Below are 14,937 nucleotides of genomic sequence, written 5' to 3' on the forward strand. Positions count from 1 at the left end.
TGCACCACCATGCCCAGCTAATTTTTTTTTTTTTTTTTTTGTATTTTTAGTAGAGACGGGGTTTCACCATATTGACCAGTATGGTCTCGATCTCTTGACCTCATGATCCACCTGCCTCGGCCTCCCAAAGTGCTGGGATTATAGGCGTGAGCCACCGCACCCGGCCTGTGATTGCCTTCTTTACTGGTCTTTAAGTAAACGGTAAGCAACTACTTTCTTTACTAGTCTTTAAGTAAACAGTAGGCAACTACCTTTCTGAAATAGTGCTACCCTGTGCAGAATTCGGCAACAAAATCTACACGATCATCTTCCTTTTAGGTCTTAAACTGCAGGTAACTATTTTCTGAAGCAGTTAAATGCTAGCCTGTGAAACACTATGATTAATTAAGTAAAATTTCAAGTTCTCTTCCAGGACTGTGAATTTATAACATATGAACTAAATAGCAAATATTTTCTTGAAAGAAAATCTAAAGTGTTTAAGTCAGATAAACAATCCTTCAAACATAAATAAACCTTCAAAGAAAATATCTGGAATCACTACCCTTAATCACCTATGTGAACGAAGGTTAGACCTATCATTAAAACTTGAAAGGCAACCAAAACCTTCATATTTCATTTGGGTCCACACTTGTTTTTCTAGTTGTTTGTCCTTCCAAGAGCCAATACCCCTTATTATGTGCATACCATATAATACCCAAAGGAAGCAATGTCCTAATTGCTTTGGAAAGTATTTACGTTCTATCTTTAAACAAGCTTTTATCTTCTTTACCTTCTAGAATTTTGTCCTGATAAGAAATCAGTTAAAGAACATTTTCTAGGGTGGTTGGAAAGGCAAGAAATAACAACCCAGAAAGTGAAAGAATGGCCACGTCATCCAAGTATTTGCTTTCAATGAATGCCTGACAAAAATGTATACTTTAAAATTTAGTTTGCTGGAAAGAACAATATTACAAATGGTTAGTTTCAGATAACTTTGTTCAGGAGTTCAAATGATACATTACCTTTCAGAATAGAGTGTGAAAAATAAGGGGTAAGTAATAGACTTAATGGTATTCCAAATTCTCCCTTTCTTTGGGAATTTTCACTCAATGTTTACAGCGTGGAAATCAAGAAAATGTCAATTTGAGCTTGTTCTATATGAAGGAACTCTCAGACATCCTAAACTAACAGCCAAGAAGACACAGCATGACATCTATCCCTCTGTAACTGCACATAAGAACATTTGCTACCTCTGAAAATAGATAAATCAAAGGACCTTATCAAGTTGTTGCAAATTCAGGTAACAGCAAGCCATGTTCCTCTGCAGCTTGGCGAAGTCCACATCCATTTCACTAGGTGAATAAAACTTCAGAGAATAATAGTACCAGTGTAGGGCATCAGCGTAATTTTGTACCTAAAGTTTAAAAAGAAACAACAAAATCACAGTGATGTCTCTACCCTACCTTTCCCAAGTCACCTCTAGAAACAAATAAAAGATGTTATTGGTGTCTTTTTAAGGCAACCAAAACACAATATCCTTTATATTGAGTTCTAAGTGCATTTTATTATCAGTCTTAGTCAATATAAGCTTTAGATAAAACTGCAATCAATATTCTTTCTTTTTTCTACACATTAGAAATTTCACATAGGATGAAGAGTCTAAGACTGTAGTGAACCACCCCAGAAAACTTAACATCTATTTTAAAAGTTATTAAAACAACAATGATAAAAAATTTAAAAGAGAACACCCATAATTCACCATGCTAATGCAGCTATTTTCATTTATCTATGTTCAATTTTAACTTTATTCTTTTGTGTATTTACCTAGTTGTAATCATAGCTTATAAAAAATTTGATATTCTATTCTTTCCATTTAATTTTGTACATACTAATCTATGTTGCTATGTAGTCTTCACAGTAATCAATTTTAAGAGATACCTAACACTTAATCAAATATATAATGATTTTCTTAATGTGAAATATTTAGTGAATTTACAGGGTTTTTACTATTGTAATTGATGCTGCTGTATTTTTATACAAAAATACATTTTCTCTTGAGCAACTTTAAAATTTTCAAAGGTGACAAGCTAGCTAGGGAAAATCTGATAGAAATAAGTTGGATAATTATTTCCTAATCTAAGAAGACTGAGACTGCTTATAAACCAAGGTAAGCTAAATGACTCCCGCATACCCTGTGAAGAAACTTCGTATTTTTCAATTAAGAACAGGAGACATTAGGACCTTCAAGGAATAAAACACCCTCTCCAAGTAGAAACAACTGTGCTGAATAGGTAAAACACTGCCTTTGACTATTACATTAGTCATAGTAGATTAGAAATATGTCATATTAGAAATAATCAATTAGAAATAAGATTACATTCCTCTCCAGTGTTGGAAGTGGATGTTTTGAGAAAATTATTCGCAAGACTGGAAAATGAGAGGAAAGAAAAAGAATCAATAGAAGAATGGGAATTCTGAAGTAGTTGTTCACCTATTTAGCAAAAAAATAAAGGCCTTCTAAAGGAGAATAAGAACATCATTCTATCTTGCAGTACCTAACCATAAGACCTAGGTCTCTACATGCTCCTATAAGGGATTCTCCTTCCTTCTCTTGGGTCTAATTCTTTGTTTCTCAATCTTTGTTCCCTTTTTTCTCTTCACATCTTTCTCCTACAAAACCTATGATAACATTTTTGGAAAACAGTTTTATTGAGGTACAACTGACATACAAAAAGCCACATATATTTAAACTGTACAATTGTTTTGACATATATATACATAGCTAAAACCATCAACACAGTCAGGGTAGTGAACACATCCATTACAACCAAGTTTTCTTTGTAATCCCTCAATCCAGCTCATTCCAGTCTCTCATCCCTGAAACAATTATGAATGTGCTCCATGTAACTATTAATTTTCATTTTACAAGCTTTTATACATTTGAATCATCTAATATGTATTAATACTTTTTTGCCAGGCCCCTTTCACTCAGCAAAACCGTTTCTAGATTTATCCCCATTACTGCATCTATCAATAGTTCATTCCTTTTTATTGCTACGTAATATTTCATTGAAGAATATACCAGTTTGTTTATCCACTAACTTGTCGATAAACATTTTGTTGTTTCCAGTTTTTAACTATTATAAATAAAGCTGCTATTAGCTTTTACATGCAAGTTTTTCTATGGATAAATAATTCCTTTTCTTTTGAGTACATACATATGATTGAAATGGTTGGATCACATGGTGGGGGCAAGTTTAACATTATAGAAAACTGCCAAACTATTTTCCAAACGGTTTGTACTATCTTATGTTTGCACCATGAAATTCCAGTTCCTCAACAACTTCATCAGCATTTGGTATGGTTAATTTTTTTCATTTCAGCTATTCTAAGAATTGTGTATTGGTATGTCCTTGGAGATTTCATTTGCATTTTCCTAATGACTCGTAAGTCATCTTTTTTTGTGTGCTTATTGTCATGCATATACCATTTTCTGGTGAAATGTCTGTTCACATCGTTTGCTAATTTTTGAATTGTTTTTCTTTATATGTTGAGTTTAGAGAGTTCTTTTTATGTTTTAGCTACTAGTTCATTATTGTATACATGGTTTGAAAATTTTTCTCCGAGTCTGTATCTTTTTTCATCCATTAAACGAGATCTCTTTTTTTTAGTATAATTTACACTTTATTTTCTTCAGAGGATAGCTTTTCTTCAGTCCTTAAGGACTCAGCTCCTTACATAGGCTTTGGTGGAGGTCATTGGGCAGCACCCACAGGTCTAAATCAGGGTTGGAATGTTTGGTCCTTACGGGCTTCACGAGATTGATTCTACCTTGCCGTGAATGGTGAAACTCATGCAGTAATGTAGCTTCACAAACACTTGGGAAGCACATAGACATCAAAGACACTGGCCTCAGAAATGTCCCTGATAGCTGTGGCCTCTACTGTGTTTTGTGGTTTTCTTTTAGTTTTTGGGACAGGATCTTGCTCTGTTACCCAGGCTGGAGTGAAGTAGCATGATCACAACTCACCGCAGCCTTATACTCCTGGGCTCAAGGGATCCTCCTGACTCAGCCTCCTGAGCAGCTGGGACTACAGGTGCATGCTACCAGACCAGGCTAAATTTTTATTTTTTATTTATGTAGTCTCCCTATATTGCCCAGGTTGGTCTCAAACTCCTAGGCTCGAGCGATCCTGCCGCCTCGGCCTCTGAAAGCACTGGGATTACAGGCATGAGCCACCACACTTGGCTTTCTACTATATTTTGAATGATAAACTTCTTAACAGCCCTGTCTTTAGTCACGTATCAGGTACAATTCATGCAGGGATTAGGCTGCACATGGCCATGGCCCTTTCTGGCAAAACTGTTGTTCCTTCTTTCTTTGTCAGTTTTGGAGGTGAGGACCTGAGACTGAATAGGATCTTTCACAGAACAAAAGCTTTTAATTTTCATGAAATAGTTTATTAATTTTTATTTTTATGTATGATATTTTAAAATTTTATTTATTTATTTATTTATTTATTTGAGTAACCAGGTCTTGCTATGTTGTCCAGGCTGGCTTCAAACTCCTGGGCTCAAGCAATCCTTCTACCTCAGCCTCCCAAGTAGCTGGGACTATAGGTATGTGCCATTGCACCCTACTTGCATCATGTTTTTGAGTCAAGTCTAATAATTCTTTACCTGGCCTAGATCCTGAAGATTTTCTCCTATGTATATTTTAAAAAGTTTTATAGTTGCACATTTTACATCTAATTTAGTAATTCATTTGAATTAATTTTTATATGAAGTGTGAAGTTAAGGTCAAGATTAATTTTTTTTTCTTTTACTATGGATGTCCAAATGCTCCAGCACCATTAGTTAAAAACATCATCTTTTTCCATTGAATTACTTTTGTGCTTTCTCAAAAATCAGTTGAGTATGTTTGTGTGAAATTATTTTTTGGTTCTCCATTCTGTTCCATTGATCTATGGTTCTATCTCTCTGATGATACCACACAGTCTAGAGTACTGCAGCTATATAAAAAGTCTTGAAATTGAATAGGGTGATTCTTTCTGTTCTATTCTCTCTCAGGACTGTTTTGGCTATTTTCTTTCTTTTAATTTTAGGTTTAGGGGTACATGTGAATGTTTGTTACATAGGTAAACCCATTACACAGGGGTTTGTTGTACATATTATTACATCACCCAGGTATTAAGCCCAGTACCCAATAGTTATCTTTTCTGCCTCCCTCCCTCCTTCCACCCTCCCCACTCAAGTAGACACCAATGTCTGTTGTTTCCTTCTTTGTGTTCATAAGTTCTTATCATTTAGCTCCCACTTATAAGTGAAAACATATATTATTTGGCTTTTTGATCCTGTGTTCCCTCAGAATGATAGCTTCTGCCTTCATCCATGTTCCTGCAAAAGACATCTTTTCTTTTTTATGGCTGCATAATATTCTATGGGGTATATATGTACCACATTTTCTTTATTCAGTCTGTCATTGATGGATGTTTAGGTTGAGTCCATGTCTTTGCTATCATGAATAGTCCTGCAATGAACATTTGTGTGCATGTGTCTTTATGACAGAAGGCTTTATTTTTCTCTGGGTATGTATCCAGTAATGCAATTGCTGGGTTGAATGGTAGTTCTATTTTTAGTTCTTTGAGAAATAGCCATCCTGCTTTCCACAGTGGTTGAGCTAATTTGCACTCCCACCAACAGTGTATAAGTGTTCCCTTTTCTCTACAACCTTGCCAGCATCTATTATTTTTTGACTTTCTAATAATATGTCTTGGCTATTTTCATTCCATTGTTTTATATATAAATTTTAGAATAATCTTGTTTCTCTATATTTTTCTGATGCTTTTGCTAATAACCAATTTGTATCTTTATATTTAAAGTACATTTCTTTTAAGCAGTATATAAACTTGAGTCTTGCTTTTTTATGCAGTTTGACAATCTCTGCCTTTTCACTGCGGTCTTGAGGTCATTTTCACTTAATATGATTTTTTTCACATGCTTAGATGTAAGTCTATCATCTTGCTATTTGTTTTCTATTTGTGCCATCTTTTTTGATCCCTCTTTCCTCTTTTCCTGCCTTATTTTAAATTATTTTAATATTTTTATGGTTTGATTTTATCTCATTTTTTGAAAAAAAAAACTTTTTGTTTTGCTACTTTAATGATTGTTTTAGGGTATATAGTATATATGTTTAACTTATCATAGTCTATCTTCAAGTGATGTTATACCACCTCACTTATGGTATACTTCCATTTCTCTCTTCTTGACCTATACATTCTTGTCATGCATTTTACTTCTACAGAATACAATGTTATTACTTTTGTCTAACCAGTAAATTATCTTTTAAATAGATTGTAATAATATGAAAAAATCTTATCTATTGCTCATATAATTACCATTTCTGGTATTTTTTATTCTTTTGTATAGATTGATATTTCCAACTGGTATAAATTTCCTTCTGTTCAGAGGACTTCCATGTAATGTAGACCTTTAAGTGATTAGTTATATCAGCTTTTAAATGTCTGGAAGAGTAATTTGCTTTCATTTTTTAAAAAAATGTATTTTTATTATGGTTAAAAAAAATAACATAAAATTGGCCAATCTGCAACTAATCTCCAGAACTTTTTTGTCTAGTAAAACTGAAACTCTATATTCACTAAACAACTCCACGTTTTCTCCTCCTCCCAGCCCCTGGAAATCACCATTCTACTTTCTTTCTTTCTTTATTCTTTTTTTTAAAGACATGAGTCTCTCTCTCTCTCCATTGTCCAGGCGAAAGTGCAGTGGCAAAATCTTGGCTCATTGCAACCTCTGCTTCCTGGGTTCAAGTGATTCTCCTGCCTCAGTCTCCTGAGTAGCTGAGTGCACCACCACACCTGGCTAATTTTTGTTATTTTTACTAGCGATGGGGTTTCACCGTGTTGGCCAGGCTGGTATCGAACTCCAGACCTCTGGTGATTCATCCACCTTGGCCTCCGAAAATGCTGGGATTACAGGAGTCAGCCACCACATACGGCCCATTCTATTTCCTTTCTCCAGGGATTTGACTACTCTAGGTACCTCATGTAAGGGGAATCATACAGTATTGTTTCTTGTGACACCCTTATTTCACTTAGCATAATATCCTCAAGGCTCATCCATGTTATAGCATGTATCAGAAGTCCTTGCTTTTTAAGGCTAAGTAATATTCCATTGTTTGAATATACCACATTTTATTTATCCATTCATTTGTTGATGGAACTTGGGTTGCTTCCACCCTTTGGCTGCTAGAAACATGGGTGTGCAAATATCTTGCTTTTAATTCTTATGGATATATAAGCAAAAGTGAAATGCTGCAGCATATCACAATAATATTTTTAATTGTTTGAGGAACTGCCATGCTGTTTTCCGTAGTGGCTACACTACTTTACATTTCTACCAACTACTTTCATTTTAATCAATATTTGTGCTGGATACAGAATTTTAGGCTGACAAGTTTTTGTTTTCTTTCATTATTTTAAAGATGTTGTTGCACTGAGTTCTTACTTGCATTGCTTCCAACAAGAAATCTGATGTTCTCTTTAGTTTATTCCTCTGTATGTAGGGTGTCATTTTGATCTGTCTGATTTTAGGACATTCTCTTACATGAGTTACCATGAGCACTTTGATTATGTGTGTTGGTGTCATTTTGTGTTTCTTGTGTTTGAGGTTTGTTAAGATTTTTCTATCCGTGCATTTAGAGTTTTCATTAAGTTTTGAAAGTTTTATTTTTTCAAATACTTATTATCTTCATGCTCATTTGGGAGTCCCAGTTACCTGTATATTAAGCTACCTAAAATTATCCCTCACCTAACTGAACCCTTTTAATTTTTTAAAGGTTTTTCCCCTGTGTATTTCATTTTGAATAGCTTCTTTGCTATAACTTCGTAAGTCATTTCTTCTACAATGTCTAATATGATGTTAATACTATCCAATGTACTTTTCGTCCTAAACATAGCTTTCATCTTTAGAAGTTTGATTTGGGTCTTTATATATCTTCGATGCTTTTAAGGAAGTTTTTGAATGCATGAAATACAATTATAAGAGATGTCCTCTGCTAATGCTAACTTCTGTGTCACTTCTGGATCAGTATCAATTGATTGCTTATTCTCATTATAGGTTGTGTTTTCGTGCCTCTTTGCAAGCTCAGTAATTTTTTTGTTGGATGCCAGACATTGTAAACTTTATCCTGTTGGGTGCTGTACAGTTTTATATTCCTATAAATATTCTTGAACTCTGCTCTGGGAAGCAATTAAGTTCCTTGAGATCAATTTGATCCTTTCACATCATACTTTTATAATTTTTTAGGTAGTTCTGGAGCAGGACTTAGTGTACGACTAATCATTCCCCTCTTCTGAGATAAGACCCTTTTCAGTTTTCTACCCAATGCCTCATAAATTAGAGGTTTTCCACAATGGGTGATAAGAGCAGGCCTTATTCTCAGCCCCATGTGAATGCCAGACACTGTTCCCTCTAATATTTATAGACGGCTATTCTCCTAGCATCAGGTAATTTTGCTTCATGTATGTCCTCATCAGTACTCTACTAAACACTGGAAGAAGACCCCCTGATCACTGGGTTGTCCCTTATCTAACTGAAGCTCTTTTAATTTTTAAGTTTTTTTTCTGTGTGTTTAATTTTCAATAGCTTCTTTGCTCTGACTTAAAGTTTATCAATCTTTTCTTCTACAATGCCTAATCTATGCTATATGGTCCTCCCCAGTACTTGTCTTATAAATTCTGGCTGCCTTGGTCTCCTCAGACTCAGTTGCATCTCAAATCAGGATGCTTGCCAGGCTCTACTTCAGCTCCTCTTCTTGTGCTATATGCTGGAAATTCAAAGCAGTAAGCTGCACAATTGTAAACCTCACTTTAATTCTTCTGTTCTGTTTTGTTTTGCTTTCTTTCTTTCTTTTTCTTTCTTTCTTTTCTCTCTCTCTCTGTCTCTCTTTCTTTCTTTCTGGAGTCTTGCTCTGTCACAGGGCTGGAGTGCAGTGGCGCGATCTTGGCTCACTGCAACCTCCAACTCCCGGTTTCAAGTGATTTCCCTGCCTTAGCCTCTTGCGTAGCTGGGGCTACAGGTACGTGCCACCATGCCCAGATAATTTTTTCTATTTTAGCAGAGATGGGGTTTCACCATCTTGGCCAGGCTGGTCTCAATCTCCAGACCTCATGATCCATCCGCCTCAGCCTCCCAAAGTGTTGGGATTACAGTCATGAGCCACAGCACCCAGCCAATGCTCACTTTATTTCTTATCTCCCAGAAATCATTCTCCTTCATTGCCTGATGTTCACTGTCATAAAAGCCATTTTTTCTCTTTTCATGTATTTTGTCTTGTCTTCTGTGGAGAGGGACTTATTGTTGAAGCAGGGACATAAAACAGTCTCTGTGACTACATATTAATTGCAAATGAAAGCATACCACAACTTTTTTTTAAATGGTACATCCCATTTGCTTTATATACAAAGGCACACAAATGTATAATACACAAAGATTAGAAGGAAATATACCAAAATTATAAATGATTGTTCTTTGCTTTAAAAAAAAAAACCTATCTTTATAGGAAACCTGAAGTGTCTTGTAAATAATTTTCCATTTCTTTATTACACCATAACTTTTACAAGGGAATAAAACTCTTTCTCAACCCTCATGTTTAAAAAAATTACATTCCTATACCTTAATATCAGCGATGACATTTCCTTACACTGTAAGCTCTCAATGGAGAGGAATCATGTCTTATTATTTTTAAATAAACTCTTGTACAAAGATCATTAACACTCTACATTGTGAATATTTAATAAATATATGGTATCTAAATAGACAGAGATTATTACAGTATTTGATGCTCTTTTATTTTTATGGTGAATGCACTATTTTTTGTTGCAGTGGAGAAATAAGGTAAAGAATGAAAAAGAGATTATTCCCAAACCTCAAAACTACTGGCAGCTTTTCTCCACAGAATGTTGTGTAGCCAGATCATTAATTCTGCTGTCAGTTGTCTTCCTGTTTGGTGAGCTGAAAAAGAAAAAAACAAGCTCTGAAAACAAGAATCTAGATCTATTACATTAAGTAAAGAGTGCTAACTATACCCGGAACCTATAATCTGTAAGTAATGGCTACAAAAAAAAAATTCAGACAAGTTTTCATCATCAATTTTAGGTTTACTACCATAATTGATAATATAATGCAATCAGAGTTTGCCAGAATCACAGTAATTCTCCCATCAGTCTATGATAGTTTTCCAGCCTAGTCTCTTTTTAACTTATTTTCCACATTCGAAATTAGATCATCAACTGGTGCCTTAATAAGGTTATTGTGAATGAGCAGACAGCAATGCCAGAAATCATTAATAAGAAGTGTTTATACTATTATGTACTAAACAGATCAGATCAAGTTCACAAGAAAGGCCAATTATGCCTTAAAGCTTTGTAAAACACTTTAAGACCGTGCTTACACACAAACTTTATTACTTTAAATCCTAACTTGTGTTGATTGTTTCTGGTCTAGACGTTTACAGAGTTCAAATACATAACCACATTAAGGTAAAGTCTAAACTATAATAGAATTCTGTACCTCCTCTTCTGCCCTTTGGCATAAACTATCAATTTCCACAAAACTCTTGAATAGGATATTAAGAGTCTCTGACCCTCTAGCCCAGTCAGCAAATGCAGTTTGTTCCACAGCTTTTTACGTAAAAATACTCACATGAGAGTAAACAGCTACTAAATGTATCTACTTAAAATATTATAATACTTTGAGAGTAAGTGTAAATTAGTTTCACAATAAAACTTAGTCTTAGTCGAATTTTAGGAAAATGAGTTATTCTGCATAATAAAGTTTTCTGGTTAACTGGCAGTTTACTTTCTTCAAATAAAAATCACTTTTGAATTTAAAAAGTCAATCTTTTCATTAAAGTTCTTAAATTTTCTAAAAAGTAAACAAACTTCCGTCGGGCGCGGTGGCTCACGCCTGTAATCCCAGCACTTTGGGAGGCCGAGGCAGGTGGATCACGAGGTCAAGAGATCGAGACCATCCTGGTCAACATGGTGAAACCCCGTCTCTACTAAAAATACAAAAATTCAGCCGGGCATGGTGGCATATGCCTGTAATCCCAGCTACTCAGGAGGCTGAGGAAGGAGAATTGCCTGAACCCAGGAGGCGGAGATTGCGGTGAGCTGAGATCGCACCATTGCACTCCAGCCTAGGTAACAAGAGCGAAACTCCTTCTCAAAAAAAAAAAAGTAAACAAACTTCCTAGTTTTTGTAAGTACAATTTAACTTTTTCTTGGCCACTCAAAGTCAACATTAACAATTTTTTTATTTTATTGTACTATTAATATATCACAGCGATACCTTTGGGAGTTTCATACAGCACAGATTGCTGTATTAAAAAAATTTGAGGCTGGGCGTAGTGGCTCACACTTGTAATCCCAGCACTTTGGGAGGCTAAGGTGGGTGGATCACAGGTCAGGAGTTCGAGACCAGCCTGGCCAACACAGTGAAACACCATCTCTGCTAAAAATTAAAAAATTAGCCAGGTGTGGTGACAGGCGCCTATAATCCCAGCTACACAGGAGGCTGAGGCAGGAGAACCGCTTGAACCTGGGAGGCAGAGATTGCAGTGAGCCGATATAGCGCCACTGCACTCTAGCCTGGGCGACAGAGCAAGACTATTTCAAGAAAAAAAAAGTTGAACCTGTTTTATAAAGTAGGTAGAGTTTTTTTCCTCCCTATGGTCAGGCTATCTGTATACTTCCCTTTAAAACTTGACTCTATTTGCAAAATGCTACCATTAAAATGCTAAGAGTAGGAAAACCAGATACTCAAGTTTATCAGAAGTGAGCCTCAAAATAATTGGTAAATGTCTGGAGGGAGGGTATTATCAGTAAAATACAGTTCTTAGAGATCATCTAGTCAGATAACTTCCTTTAAAAAATTAATGACTTTGTCTTTAGAAAAACATTATTCATTCTCACAAAAATTCAAACAGGGAGAGATCCAAGATGGCCAATTAGGAGCAGCTAAGGATTGTAGCTGCCAGTGAAAGCGCACAGGGTGAGTGGACGGCCACATTTCCAGATGGATTTTTATTGCCCACAGACCAAGAGTTTCAGAGGTGAAGGAGCCCCACAGGTCGCCAGCACGGCTGGTTTGGTCAGCGCGGATGTTGTGCTGGCGCCCCGGTGCAGCGGTTCTCCGTACAAAATACACGAGTCCGGGCACCGTTTTAGATGGCAATTGGAGCTCCGGGAAGGCAGAGTAGCCCATTCATATGATTAAAAAGGGAACTGAAACAGGGAGCCAGGCCAGGAGATTCCCGGACAAAAAAGCGCCACGAAACGAATCTCAGCACAGCTGTTTCAGCCAGTGCAGTGGGTCGCCCCATGGGAAATCACACATATACTGGCACCTTTTCAACAGGTGACTGGAACACCTGGGAGACAGAGTCAACCGTTCAACTAAGAAAAAAAAAAGGGGGGGGCACTCTGAGACAGGGAGCCAGGTGATCAGGCTTGGCTGGTCCCATCCCCACAAAAAAACAGCAATTGAAACACTCTGGATTGAGAGTTTCACAGCAAGCACAGCTGAACCCGGGATGGTCCAGCTCTGGGGGGGAGGGGCGCCCAGGATTACCGAGGCAATCCACCACTATGGAGGTAGTTTGCCATTGCTGAGGAAGCCTGCCATTATAGAGAGAGTCCGCCATTATACAGGTGGGCCACCATTGTTGAGGCAGTTCTAACTACACCCGTATAAACAGGACTGCAGGGAAGTTCACACGGCAGCTGGGTGTAGTCCACAGCAGTTCACCAAAGCCTCTACAGGCAGACAGTGACTAGGCTGCCTCCTCGCTGGGAAGGGGAGCCCTGAAAAAAGCCAGTAGCACAACAGAAACTCATAAATAAAGCACTAACACTGCGGGACAGAGCACCTGGGAAAAAAACAAAAGGGGGGGGTGGGGTTATGAGTTCTGCTGCAGCAGACTTAAACGTACTTGCCCAGCAGCTCTGAATGAACAACGGAGCTCACAGCAGAGCACTTGAGCTCCTATAAAGGACAGACTGTCTCCTCAAGAAGGTCTCTGACCCCTGTATATCTAAAGAGTCACCTCATAAAAGAGAGCTGAGACTGACATCTGGCAGGTATCCTTCTGGGACAAAGATAGCAGAAGAAGAAACTGTCAGCAACCTTTACTGTTCTGCAGCCGCTGCAGGTGATCCCCAGACAAATAGGGTGTGGAGTGGACCTCAGTACTCCTACAGCAGAGGGGCCAGTCAGTAGGAAAACTAAGAAATAGAAAGATATAACTTCATCATCAACAAACTGGACGTCCACTCAGAGACCCAATCTGAAAGTCAACAACTTCAAAGACAACAGGTGGATAAAAACACAAAGATGGGAAGAAACCAGAGAAAAAAGGATGAAAACACCTGAAATCAGAATGCCTCTCCTCCTACAAGGTGTCACAACTCCTCACCAGCAAGGAAACAAGGCTGGATGGAGAATTAGTGTGATGAAGTGACAAAATCAGGCTTCAGAAAGTGGGTAATAAGAAACTTCTGTGAGCTAAAAGAACATGTTCTAACCAATGCAAAGAAACTAAGAACCTTGAAAAAAGATTTGACAAGATAATAATTTTTAAGATATTGAAGCAGGAGGATCGATCCAAGAAGGCCGTTTAGGAAGAGCTCAGGATTGAAGCTCCCAGTGAAAGTGCAAAGGGTGAGTGGACGACACATTTTTATTGCCCACAGACTAGGAAATTCCCAGGCAGAGAAGCTCCACGGGTCGCCAGTGCGGCTGTTTCGGCCCAGTGCGGCTGTGCCGACCAGCGCTGCTGCTTTACCCCGCGCGGCTGCTTTGTTGGCGCCCCGGAGCAGTGGTTCTCCATACAAAATACACCGGTCCGGGTGCCCTTTTGGCTGGCAATTGGAGCCACTGGAAATCGGCCATTTGTCTGTTTAAAAAGGGAACTGAGCAGAGAACCAGGACAGTAGATTCCAGGGCAAAAAAAGCGCCACGAATCTTAGTGCCGCTGTTTAAGACAGCACAGCGAGTTGCCGCAGGGGAAAACACACAGACCCTGGGGGCTCGCCAACAGGCGACTGGAGCACCAACTTAAAAAAACACACAAACAAAAAGGCCCTGAGGCAGGGAGCCAGGCAAAGAGGCGTGGCTGGTGCCACCCCCACAAAAGAACAGCAATCAGAAACTCTCTGGATTGAGAGTTTCACAGCAAGCACAGCTGAACCCAGCATGGTCCAGTTTTGTGGGGGAGGGGTGTCCGCAATTACTGAGGCAGCCCACAACTACGGAGGTAGTCAGCCAATACTGAGGCAGCCCACCATAGCCAAGGCAACCCGCCACTGCAGAGAGACTCCGCCTTAACAGAGGTGGCCCATCATTGCCGAGGCAGTTCTAACTACACCCATATAAAGAGGACTGCAGGGAAGTTCACTCGGCAGCTGGGCGGAGCCCACAGCAGCTCAGCAAAGCCTCTACAAGCAGACAGTGACTAGGCTGCCTCCTTGCTGGGCTGGCAGCTCTAAAGGAAAAAAAAAGGCAGCAGCATAATGGAAACTCATAAAGCCCTAAATCCCTGGGACAGAGCACCTGGGAACAAAAAGAGGTTTATGAGATATGCTGCAACAGACCTAAACGTACCTGCCCAGCAGCTCTGAATGAACAATGGAGCTCACAGCTCAGCATTTGAGCTCCTATAAAGAAGGGACCATCTCCTCAAGTGCTCCCTGACCCCTGTATATCCAAAGAGCCACCTCACAAAGGAGAGATCAGACTGACATTTGGCGGGTATCCTTCTGGGACAAAGATAGCAGAAGAAGAAAACTGTTAACAACCCTTGCTGTTCAGCAGCTGCTGCAGGTGATCCCCAGGCAAGCAGGGCCTAGAGTGGACCTCAGGAGACCTACAGCAGAG

The 14,937-nt window shown here is 38.4% G+C and overlaps 1 protein-coding gene across 1 annotated transcript in view; it reads right to left on the minus strand.

Moving 5' to 3' along the window:
- TEX11 (testis expressed 11) overlaps window positions 1–14,937 on the minus strand; it is a 325,387-nt gene that overhangs the window by 153,183 nt on the left and 157,267 nt on the right. Inside the window, exons 13-16 of the mRNA XM_032255765.1 lie at window positions 13,753–13,938; window positions 12,098–12,243; window positions 9,929–10,014; window positions 1,256–1,393 (exon numbers count right to left, since the gene is read on the minus strand). Coding sequence (XP_032111656.1) covers window positions 1,256–1,393; window positions 9,929–10,014; window positions 12,098–12,243; window positions 13,753–13,938 — 556 coding nt within the window. The remainder of the gene's footprint in view (window positions 1–1,255; window positions 1,394–9,928; window positions 10,015–12,097; window positions 12,244–13,752; window positions 13,939–14,937) is intronic.

Source organism: Sapajus apella, unplaced genomic scaffold (genome assembly GCF_009761245.1).
Source record: "Sapajus apella isolate SASKATOON/1434 unplaced genomic scaffold, GSC_monkey_1.0 scaffold91, whole genome shotgun sequence".
NCBI lineage: Eukaryota > Metazoa > Chordata > Mammalia > Primates > Cebidae > Sapajus > Sapajus apella.